Genomic DNA, 12,477 nt, shown 5'->3' with positions numbered 1-12,477 from the left:
CGCCCCATTCAGCCGCAATACGCTCGGCAAACACACGGCAAACACGCTATATGTTCAGACTTAAAAATGCTCCACTGCACACTCTGATCCTCTGCATCAATCTCATTACCCAAAAATTCACATTTACTCATATTTACTCATTTCCCCTGAGTTGAAAACGACAGGCAGCGAGGGTTCGCTCCAAGCGCGGTCCTCCACATCCAATTAGTTTTAAAAAGGTACATATTTAAAAAGGCCGTATGATCCATTCGCAACCCAGTTCAAACCCCTGGGTTGAGTAAAGGAGGCTGCAGTGTCTCCGTGGTAACTGTTCGAACCTGCACGCTGGGGCAGCAGCGAGGGGCACCGTGGACGAGGAACATTGCGGAAACTCGCGAGGACAGTCCCGGGACAGCAACGGCGCTGGCCAGGGAAGCAGAGTGCCGGGTGTGGGTGGATCGAGTGAGAGAGAGGTAGGGAGAGAGAGAGGGGAGGTCACGGACAGAGAGAGGGGTTTCCATCTGTGAAGATATGAGTAAGTACTGCTGGCAGGTCAGGGCATTCACTATCCTTGAGAATCCACATTGCCCTGCCAGCCCTTACGGCCCTGAGGTCACACGACTTTCACATGGAACTTCAGGGATCGGAACCCGTGGCTGGAGTGCACGGCTACTGAAAATGAATCTTTAACTGGCAGAGTCATTACAGCATCGTAACCTGGTGGCCTAGTGAAGGGGGGGCGGTATCCTTGAGTAACAGATGGTTATTGCATTACACTTTCGATAATGTATTTTTTACGAGGCCGTGAGGAAGGGTGTGGGGGGGAATCGGGTGGATCTGCTGCTCGCACAATAAGCACTGGGGTGGGTTCAGGTGTTGAGGGTGGGGCAGTTGGGGGGGAGGGACGGGTGCTGGAGTGGGTTGGGGTGTTGAGGGTGAGGGATGGGTGCTGGGGTGGGTTGGGGTGTTGAGGGTGGGGCAGTTGGGGGGGAGGGACGGATGCTGGGGTGGGTTGGGATGTTGAGGGTGAGGGATGGGTGCTGGGGTGGGTTGGGGTGTTGAGGGTGGGGTAGTTGGGGGGAAGAGATGGGTGCTGGGGTGGGTTGGGGTGTTGAGGGTGAGGGATGGGTGCTGGGGTGGGTTGGGGTGCTGAGGGTGTTGAGGGTGTTGAGGGTGGGGCGGTTGGGGGGGAGGGATGGGTGCTGGGGTGGGTTGGGGTGTTGAGGGTGTTGAGGGTGGGGCGGTTGGGGGGGAGGGATGGGTGCTGGGGTGGGTTGGGGTGTTGAGGGTGTTGAGGGTGGGGCGGTTGGGGGGGAGGGATGGGTGCTGGGGTGGGTTGGGGTGTTGAGGGTGGGGCGGTTGGACAGGTGCTGGGTGGGTTCAGGTGTTGAAGGTGGGGGTGCTAGGGTGGGTTGGGGTGTTGAGGGTGAGGCGGCCGCAGTCAGACAGGGGGCTCATCGATGGGATGTCCCGGAGCCTGACCATCACACAGGGATTTATCAGCCAAACTGCAGAGCCATTGGAAAATGCATCAGGTCAATACAAACAGGGTCAGGTGCGCTCTGTGTGCAGCTGGGGAATATGTCCTGGATAAATCAGTACTTACTGTAGCCCAGTAACCTGCCAATATTGACAATCAAATTATACTTCAATGCATCATACATCAAGGTATCCGGGCTATAGGGGCTGTGGGTGAGAGGGGACATAAGGACATAAGGTGCCGGCTTTTGGGCTCTGGGTAGAGCGTGCTGTACCTCCACAGGTCCCCAGACTCCCCTACCTGCCCCCGCTGGGACCTCCGCCCCGCCCTCACGCACCTGTGACTAGCAGGCTGTGACTCCAGGAGGAAAGACCGCGGGCCAGATCAGACATGACGGAAGTGTAGAGCTGGTCTGTCCTGTTTGGAGCCCTGGCTGTGTGGGAAACGTGAAGAGCATGCCACCCACTCTCTGCTGAGTTTCGGTGCAGCACAGAAATCCGCGCAGGTCTGTGCAGGGCAGTCCGTAAGCGTTCAGACATTTTTACTGTGTAGGCTCTGTATTCCAGTACACTCCAGTACCTCCCGACTGCTCTACAGGTCGATTACTCCCGACTGCTCCACAGGTCGGTTACTCCCGACTCCTCCACAGGTCGGTTACTCCCGACTCCTCTACAGGTCGGTTACTCCCGACTCCTCTACAGGTCGGTTACTCCCGACTCCTCCACAGATCAGTTATTCCCGATTCCTCCACAGGTCAGTTACTCTGGTTTATCCGGGGCAGGTGAGCACTCGGGCCGGTCTGCACGGCGTTCCCGCTCCGAGCAGAGGGACATCCGTGGAATGTGGCGTGTCCGGCACTCGCTATGCCCTGTGGAGCATTGGCTCCCGTTCAACAAGCGCATCCCTTTCAGTTACAGCAACGGAAAAATAACCGTGAGTTACTGCCCTGCCACTCGCTAATCAAAACAAAGCGGTCTCTCTTTCAGCAGGGCAGGAACGCGGCAAAGTCTCTGAGCAAACGGATTCTCCTGAGTGAGTTTCTGGTTAAGGATCTTCAGCCACCTCCACGTGTTTCTCTTCATCCCTCTGCTGAGTTCTATGGGCATCCATGCCCTCATCACCCATCCATGCATGGACCAAGAGCACACATTCTCCCCTCCATCTGTAAGATCCCCAATGAGACGGTTGCTTAGAGCAAGAAGGGCAGGAAACGCAGCTTCAGCATGACTCATGATCCAGAGAGCGCCAACGCCTTTATGGCGGGGATATTTAAGGGACCCGTTATATTTTAACAGAGCACAACTCAACACGCTCCAGGAGAAACAGGGCCACAAAGAGGCACCATCTTTGAAAAACAAACCTGCTGTTTAAATGCTGAAAAGACAAGCTTTTTATGGTGCAGTTCAGTCAAAACCACATCCAATGTATGTCCAGCGGCTAGAAAATTCACTCATTAACTCATGGTGAAAAGATTATGTGTCAGGAAGACTGGAGGTTTTGCCCATTCTGAGTAAAGCTAAAGTTCAAATTCAATTAAGCTGTTCAGCATTCAGTCACGACCTGACTGAAACCAAATATCAGCAAAGAAACAGAGCCGTGCTTCCAAAATCCACAACTATGATCATTTTAGACTGATACGAGAAAATTAATACAGGGATCAACATCAACCACGGCCCTCCCTCCATACTTGGCCCTGACTAGAGGATCACGAGCAGAATCATGAGACTGCAAAGGCAATGTTCAGTTGGCTGTGAGTGGACCTCCCGTTTTACCTTGTGAAATTTGTTGGAGCAAACTGCTTTTACCTTGTGCAGCTTGATAGAGCAAACTGCTCTTACCTTGTGCAGCTCGATGGATCAAACCAGTTGTACCTTGTTGAATTTGTTGGGAGAAAACCGGTCTTACCTTGTGCAGCTCGATGGAGTTGATCCACTGCTGCCGATGTTCTGGGTCTTGGGCCCGCAGGTACCATAAACTGTCATTCACACTGATGTCGATCCGGCACTCGTCAAACTCGTGGGGCTGAGAGGGAACAAACCAAACAGAATCAGTGACTCTTGGCCGAGGCAGTCAATCCCAATGAGTATGTACAGAATCAGTGACTCTTGGCCAAGGCAGTCAATCCCAATGAGTATGTACAGAATCAGTGACTCTAGGCCGAGGCAGTCAATCCCAATGAGTCTTTGTACAGAATCAGTGACTCTTGGCTGAGAAGGTGAATCCCAATGAGTCTTTGTTCAGAATCAGTGACTCTTGGCTGAGACAGTGAATCCCAATGAGTCTTTGTACAGAATCAGTGACTCTTGGCTGAGACAGTGAATCCCAATGAGTCTTTGTACAGAATCAGTGACTCTTGGCTGAGACAGTGAATCCCAATGAGTCTTTGTACAGAATCAGTGACTCTAGGCTGAGACAGTGAATCCCAATGAGTCTTTGTACAGAATCTGTGACTCTAGGCTGAGTCGGTGTTCCTGTCCGCTCCAGTCATCAGACTTGGCTTTACATAAGCCAAGCTCATTAATGCATGGAAATATACATTTTCCTCCAATGGCAAGGGAAAACAAAAACTCAAGGTAGTTCTTTAACTAAAGGTCTAAGATGCAAACATCACTTTTTACCACAAAAGTAACTTAAGAGCCCTTTCATAGCCATTCAACCCAAATTACCTGTGTTCTTCCCTCTTAAGCAACACCTGTTCTGATGCCTTTGAAAAAAAAAAAAAAAATTACAGTTCAGCTAATTCCAAAGTTTAAAATGTTGGTTATTCACGAAGTGCTCAAACGCACTTGAATTCATCAAATGCTTGTCTGAATTTAATCAACTCATATAAAAGTTAAACCCCTATAAAAGGTACAAATAACAATGCTGTTGCTAAAGTAATGAAGCTTGGCCTTCAGAGGCTTAAAGCAGGTTTTTAAACATGAGAGGCTGCGTTTGCTGCAGAGATCTGAGCCTGGCTGCCCCTCTTAAGCACAGTGATCACAGCCAGGGAAGAACTCGCACTCTGTGCCAGGGCTGGGAAACCTCCCATCTCCCGCTCCCCTCCCTGGTACACAGACTGGGAATTCCCAGCGTTCCTCTGGGGCGGGACTCCGGAGTGGGAGACATGCCCAAGAGCGGAGAACAGGTCATACTGACCGCAGTGGCTGTCCTGCCACAGAGACTGGCAACTTCGCTGAGCACGTAAAGGGAACAAACACACAACAGCATAGAGCTAATGATGGGGGAAGGACAAAGAGCTCAGAGCCTAAAACAGGAGAAAATGTATCATCACTTATTATTATTGACAAGGTCTACACCAGCAGCAAACATTGCCTTTCACTAAAGTAGAGAGTAGAGTAGAAAAACATATGTGCTCATAAAATGAATGTGATCATGAAAGAGAACACTCTTCTTTTTTGTGGTTAATAGGGCGGTCTTGTTGTCATTCTACTCAGCCTTGAGAATAAGTGACAAACTGACACCCAAGTTTGATCATACACCACAAGTCACCAGGAACTGCATGTGAGCATTGCCGTTTCTCACTGGTTCCCCCACTCCACAGAGAGCAGAGGGGATTGTGGGGGTTGCTATGGGCCTCTGGCTAGCGCACTGCCCTCCAGCACAGCGATCTGACGGAGGGCTGACAGCCGCAGATAAAGCAGCCAGCTCGCTCTCACAGTCTCCGCCAGCCACTCGGACAAAGAGATAAAAAGAGATAAAAAAAGAGAAGACACATTCAGATGAATCCCACCCCATTCCCGTAAATTCATTTTGTCACTCTGCTGGTTTTAAATAAAATCTGACACACGGTTTTGTGATGATCTGAAATGAGATTTTTCAGTGTATTTTAAACATTGAAGCATCTCCACAAACCCTTGTTTGCACTGTGGAAAATGGCTCACCTCTGAATGAGACTGACCACTGATGAATCTACAGAATCTAATAATGACACAACAAATAAACCATCTTATGTACATTATTCTCTGAATTTTTCAAGGAAAATAAATATTTCACAGGAACTATTACTATCTACTCCTACTCATGACAGCACACATGACTTGATCAAAAACCTGATAAGTCATACTTCATGTGCATTCAGTATGCACAGTATGCATACTTTCCTCTGTCTGCAGGAAACACATCCAGGAGGGCCAGGATAGTTTACCCACAGATACCCACAGGCAGAGACACCTGCCACAGATACCCACAGGTGGATTGAATCAGCTCTGTATGTGCAGAATAACTTAAGCCTATGAAATGGAAAACACGTGAAATAAAACACCATATCTCAGCTGTGTTTCACAGAGTTCAAGAATTAAACTGTTTGAGGACATGGTATGCATCTTCTTGATGAAGAGAAAGATTTAAATACTGTAATCCGGTTTTTCTGCTCTGGCAACAAACCTAACGATGTTACCAATGTTTTCTTGGGTTTTGAACAACCATCTCACGATGAAAGCCACTGCTTGGATAGTGTGCAATATTTAACGTTTAGACTGATTCTGAAGTGCCATTACAGTATGTGCTGCCATAGACTGTGATGCCCAAAAACTGTAGTGTGAAGATGTCTTCACAGGCATTAAGGGTATAAAGAGAGAGTGTACGGGCCATGTACACCAGTGACCAAATCACAAAAGTGAGTAAAGCTTGAGCACAAAGATTCATTTGTTCAGGGGAAACTTCAATTCAGAGACATTAGCAGCTACAGGTTGTGCAGCAGAGGGGAACTTTGAGGGCGGTAGGGTTCATGCTGCAGGTTGTGTAGCAGAGGGGAACTTTGAGAGTGGTAGGGTTCGTTTGTGAGGCTGTATGCTGGAGATGTTCCAGGAAGCCCTGAAACTTGGTCCCGTTGCCAAACCCGCACTGACATTTCACTGACCCGCCCCAAGGCCTGGGGCTAGAGCCAAAGTAAAGTGCTGCTCCTCATCTGCATGGGGGGGGGGGGGGGGGGGGAGGTGGTCCCGGACGATGTTCTAAAGCAGGCCATCCTGAAAGGTTTGCAAGGTAATCTGCAAAGTTCACACCTGCAGTCATTCTGGTGAACTGGTGGTTTATTTTTATTACAAAAATATTTTGAGGCCCGGTTATGCTTTCATGTGAGGTGATGCCCAAGACAAATGTCCGGGACAGCTCTGAAGCGGACCCCCCAGTATCAAAGTCACAACCCTCAGCAGGGCTTCTACTGCCCCTGGCCCGAGCGTCCCAGATCACCTCTTCACAACCAGGGCTCTGCTAATCTGACACGACAGCATTACCCCTACAGCTACTCAGCCAACCTTCATTCAATATGCCGGCTTTTAAGGCCTGATAAAGGCCAACAGCCCTGTGGTGATAGTCACACAGACCCTCAGTGGGAGCTGAACACCTCTAGACATGCACACTGAAACCAGCTTTACAGTGAAGTCCCTTCTATGGCTAAAACATGAATGGTATGTCTACCATTTATTTTGTGTTCTAAATGGTAAAATTCAATTGCAGCACTTATGAATGAAAAAGTCAAGTTTTGTAATGATGTCAAATAGCTAGTGCATTTTCACATTGGTTTGGGCTTTTGGTCCAGAATGGCCCTGTGGTCTTCATTTATTGGCCAGTTGTCTCATAGGAGCTGCATTCAAACGCCCTGCATTTCCAAACAATGCAGAAATGACCAAAACAAGTAAGCAAACAAAGTGGCAAAGTCTTCATCCAACTGCAATACAGATTTCCCAGCTTGTCCGGATCACCTTAACAGTTATAGCATTTGGAGGCAAAATCATCGACTGGAATATTGGAGATATGCTGTGTACATGCAGAAAGTGACTGGCAATTAAATTAATCTGACCCTCGGGCTGACACAACACTTTAAATAGCACACCGTTATCAAATATTCACAGCATCAATAAAAGCTAGACTCCACTGCTGAGTAAGCCCAAAGGAGACCATTTGCACTCGTGTCATCTGAAATTGGGCTGCAAAAGCCTTCTGCAAAATGCAATATCAAATACCAAAATAGGCCTGTCAATTTCACACACTTTCCAGTCCTGTTTTAGATCCAGTAACAGGAAATCGGACCAAGGTGTCACTACTGTAATCCTCCTCCCAAAAAACACAAACATAAATAAATATCAAATTTGTATGCATTTCTACAAACACATTTAGGCCTCTTTCCTAGCAAATAGTCAAACTGAAGTAGAACTAGATCTTAAACCAGGTCACTCAGTTATGCCCATCCAAACATACCACCAGCACCCCTTCCTGGCCTCCCCAGGGAAAAATGCACACAAAACACCTTACAGACAAGACAAGGTTAAGAAGTAAGACTGTAGTGCTGGTTCTTTGCCCCAGAAGAAAACAGAAGTCTACCCCTACACTTAGCTATTTAATTTTGTGGCTTAGAATCCAACGCTTTCTAAAATGTTAACTGCTTATGAAAAATACCTTCCCCAAGCATTTTACCCGGTGTTTTATATGGTATTTTTCAAGACTCGTAAAATTTGCTGCAAATGCAACTTGAACTAAGAGAAGGGGATAGGCTCAGGTCACATTTATTTGCATATACATAGCAACTGTTGGAATATGTGCAAATTACCTGTGATTTGAGGAAATTTAATTTGGAGAAACGGATGTCATTTGAAACCAGTCTTCCGAACCGGAATGCACCACTTGAGAAAATGAAGTCTATTTTCAAAAAAGTCTGGTGCTGCTGCAGCAAATAAAATAATGCTGTAAACCCAAGTGTTTATAGGAAGGATTTAAAGTTGCTTTGGGTTGTTTTGAAAGATAATAAACCAGTGCATTAATGGACTTTGAACCTTCGGTCTAAACTGCTTATGAAGGCCAAGGCAGAGTGAAAGCATGTGATCAAACAGCACTTTCAGTGCCCTGCAAACTGCCATCCACACAGTGAGGGAATATTTTCTCATACAGGTCAAAAGATGGAAATTATCTTCAGCACCATCAACCCTAAAATCAAAGTGACCTTAATGAAATCGGAAAGGCTTTCTTAGGAAACATTACTTCAAAACTGGTATCCAAGACAGTAATATTTCACCCTCAAAATAGCTTTCCAACAGCTGGGTGGTCTTAAAGCGATGATAACCCACATCACACAAGAAGCAGACAGCGATGCTCTGATTTTAGACCAGCCCTAGCTGACACCATGCTGGCAGACCCAGCTCTGAAAGCATTTAAACCAGAGTCAGAATATATTTGCAGATTAGCAGGAATTGACGGGACAGAAATATGTAACAGCCCAGATTGGATACTCAGCGAGTGGCTAGAGGCCTCATAAATGTGCCTTTACATGACCCCACGTGGAGCTGTGAACTGGGGCTGATGCAAGTTTTCTCCGGGAGGAGGAGATAGAGTATGCAGGCAAACAGAGCACTGCAGGCCCAGATTCTGAACTTATTCATGAGCTTCAGTGAGCTCTGACCTCCCAACCAGGTTAATTACACCACCCTCAGAGCTGCAAAAACAAACACCACAGAAACAGCCCTTATGTTTAATCTGGGGCTGACAGATAAATAAATAAATAACTCTATTGGCAGTGACACACTATGGTTTGGCCTAATTTTGATTTATTTTAATCTAGTTTGGGCTGAATGTGAAATGTGAATGTGAATGTGCAAATCCCTACTTTCTAAACTACATACTTTTGCTTTCTTTATATAAACAGAACTGTTCCACCAGGTTGTGGAGATTTCCTCAGAATTATGAAAATATAACATCTACTTAAGTTACGCCTGTCTTCCACATGCATGAGTAAAACGTATCACAGCCTATAGAATGTACTTGTAAAATACTTGCTTCGCACCTCTGCACTAGAAACAACAGTACAACTCTAGCCCTGCCCAGTTCAGAAGGTTAATGGTCCCTATCCCAGTAGCTCAGCAAATGATAAGCCCAAGAAACGCTCTCAAGTTTCAGTTGAGTGAACATTGCATACCTTACTCTGGCTAGGGACACAAACATATAAGAATAGTTTATCAGAAATAAAATTGAGCTAAAGAGGTACATACTAAAACAATAAAAACAAACTCAACAGCTGTATATGCACATATCCCATTTTATACTGAATCTACAGTGAGGTTGTTATGATACGACCTACTTCAGACCTGCAGCTTGAGCGATAATTAGAAGGATTAACCCGTGACCGATGGAATTAACCTGCACTGCTAAAACCTCTGGCCTCCTGTTACCTCTGTTTCATTCCATGTCCAGAAAGAGTTTTGCAGGGTCCAGAATTCACCAGCAGTAACTTGGAAAGTGAATGAATTTATAATAAGCCAAAGTACCCCTTTTTGCTTTTCCCCTTGTCTGCATTTACCTACGTTGTTGACCCTTGGCAGACTCAGGCAGTTCTACTCAGTGCTGACTAGGCAAATGTGCAACATCATTAACATTAGGAATGAACCTTTTCGGTTCAGGTGAGAAAGGTGAGCACTGAAGTACACAGATCTCCTTTGTGTTAAATGAGAGGGGGAATAAAGACTGAGTTGCAGCCAGTGGCTGGGGTATCGTCCCTGGCCAACACACATCGCAGTGCGCCTTTTAGTTTCTGGAGTAGCTACATTATACGCCACTGGACAGGAAGTTAACTATAGTTTGAGTTGGGAGAAACAATTTAATAAAGTGAGCATACTTATATTGGATCATCAATATGTCATATTAATGGCATAAAAAAGCAACAGCAAATGGTTACTATAACTTTATCCAGTACTATACAGGTCACGTATACATGTTGATGCTGAACAAACCTAAGCCTAGTAGACAACCTTAAATCAAATGGCTACCAGGACACCTCAAAATAAAACCTTGCATAACGAAATCAAGGGAAGCTTATTTTCAGTTACTGAATGAGTCCGTTACAATCGAAAAGGGCGATGAAAGGGTAAGGTAGCAAAGCATTCAGTTTGGTGACAGAACCATAACTGCAGCTGGGAATAAGGACATAATTTGTGATGAAGTGGCTAGACGATGCATAACACAGCTCTGGCGGCTCACACTGCTGTTTGCGCGACTCTTACCGTAATGACAGCCTTGCTCAGGCACAGTGAGCCCCGGCAGCCGTACTCCCGCTCGTCCTCAGACTTGTAATAGCTGAGCGTGTTGTTCTTCATCACGACCCAGCGGTCCTGCCACCCGTGGATGTAATTGGTCCACTGAAGGAAACACACAGAGGGAACCGTTGCGCTGCTATACTGATCTCACTGATTCATTAGGCGGACCGCTAGAAAAACCCTGTATGAATGCCATTTAGTTTGCAGGGCTTTACTTCTGCAATGAGACTGTTCCATCCACCCTGTAATGGATTGTGAGGATTGCCATGAAAGCATGCAATTTTTCGGTAGTAAATGAGATGCAGCTAAAGACGGAATTAGCTGTTACATGTAATTTTTCAGTTGTGATTACATTCAAGAAAGGAAAATGTTGCCCATGTGCAGATTACTTCGCATTTGTCAAAGGCGTGAAATCTGTATTAATAGCCTACTCCCAGATGCGGTTCACAACACGTGATGTTCTACTAGTAACTGAAGTTAGAATTTTCCAGAATAGAAGACCACTTTTACTCAATGATCCAGCAATATAATTGACTTTGGACCTTGAGCAAACCATGGCGGTGCCCGGGTTGTGAAAGTATACTCCAAGTTTAAAGTCCATAAAGGAAAATAATGTAGGCTACTTAACACGATCAACAGCAGCCCCACAGATGAGCAATAATACACTTACAGAAAATCTAACTCAGCTATTCCGTGTGGTTTATTGGACTCTGGTTAAATCGAAGACTCTATAACGTTAATGTTAGAATTTGTAAGATAATTGAATGTTAACGTTAGCTATACACGTGTACGAGTTGTAACTTCCATTACGTTGACATAACGTATTGTTTACATCTGTAACTAATCTAGTTAACATTCTCGTCGATATGACAAAGTACACTGTACAGACAATCCAATTTTCAGCCCAATTAGTTATATAGTTCACGTATTATAGCCAATAGTGAAAACTTTATTTCAAAACACATTTGCTACCGTGCAGCATCGACTAAGACTAGTACAGTTACCTGGCAAACAAGTTGGCTAACTCGGCTAACTCGTATGCGTCATGCCAAGATTAAAAACAAGCAAGCATTGCACGTGATTAAAGAAAATGGAGAGAACACATGGGCGACATTTAGCTCGATAATAACAACGATGCATGTGCACCCTAAACAAACTAACATGCGGAGATCCCCACACCGTTCCCCGGTAATCTTTCATCTTACCTTGCTGAGGATCCCACCGAACTCAACAGGCTGTCCTGACTCAGTGTCCAAGTCCTCATCTGAGCCCGACGAATTCCAACTCTGATTATCCGACATTTAAGTTATCTTGCAAGCCGTGTCAGACAGAAGGGAAATAAAAGTGTAGAGCACAAATGACACAAACAGAATGGTCGCCAATTTCAAGAACTCATGTTGCAATCCGAAAGTCAAGGGGAAGAAGACTAAGAAGGGCTGACTTCAAAAACCACACTTCAGAAACTAAAGCTAGCTAATCCTGTGAACAATTATCTCCTCTTGGTTTCATTAATGCGGTGCACTGATAGACTAACGTAGCTACCCCAGTGATCGGTCTATCGTAAAATAGCGCATACCCTAGCCTTGCACTGTACGTGCTGTAATGCGAGTCCCTCTGAGTCCTCTGAGTCCCTCTGTTGCTCCTCTTGTGTAATGAGCGCTGCCTTAAGGGGGGGGGGACCAGACAAGAGCCAGTAACCTAAACCGACGCCATATTCTCTGACGTCTCACTCCCGTCTACTGGCTGACAGCGTGTATGTTGTTTTTGTTTTTCAAGAACTAAGGAATTGTGTAAAAAGCACAGTTCTGTGTTCAGAACTAAGGACATTTTGTGTAATTAAAGCGACGCAGACGCCTGGTAATGACGACAGCAATTGTCTGATTCTGGTAATAATAGTTTAATCTGTCACTAATTGCCAATTAAACCTAGCATACATTAATTCAATTTTGGGTATGGACTGGCTTTTGTAAGATTTTAGGAGAGTACCAGATTATC

General features: G+C 45.8%; 1 protein-coding gene across 6 annotated transcripts in view; it reads right to left on the bottom strand.

Moving 5' to 3' along the window:
* Nucleotides 1–12,274, bottom strand: part of LOC133140765 (ceramide transfer protein-like) — a 29,048-nt gene extending 16,774 nt beyond the window's left edge. The window contains exons 1-4 of one of the 6 annotated variants that reach the window (XM_061260952.1): nt 12,059–12,273; nt 11,688–11,792; nt 10,450–10,584; nt 3,365–3,481 (exon numbers count right to left, since the gene is read on the bottom strand). In XM_061260952.1, coding sequence (XP_061116936.1) covers nt 3,365–3,481; nt 10,450–10,584; nt 11,688–11,783 — 348 coding nt within the window. In that variant the 5' untranslated portion in view covers nt 11,784–11,792; nt 12,059–12,273. Of the gene's footprint in view, nt 1–3,364; nt 3,482–10,449; nt 10,585–11,687 lie in introns of all 6 variants that reach the window. The other 5 variants (XM_061260953.1, XM_061260950.1, XM_061260954.1 and 2 more) reach the window with 5 other exon arrangements.
* Nucleotides 12,275–12,477: the final 203 nt, after the last annotated feature.

Source organism: Conger conger, chromosome 11 (genome assembly GCF_963514075.1).
Source record: "Conger conger chromosome 11, fConCon1.1, whole genome shotgun sequence".
In the NCBI taxonomy this organism is placed as follows: Eukaryota; Metazoa; Chordata; class Actinopteri; order Anguilliformes; family Congridae; genus Conger; species Conger conger.
The sequence above is the reverse complement of the archived record's forward strand: the minus strand, read 5'-3'. Positions and strand labels throughout refer to the sequence as shown.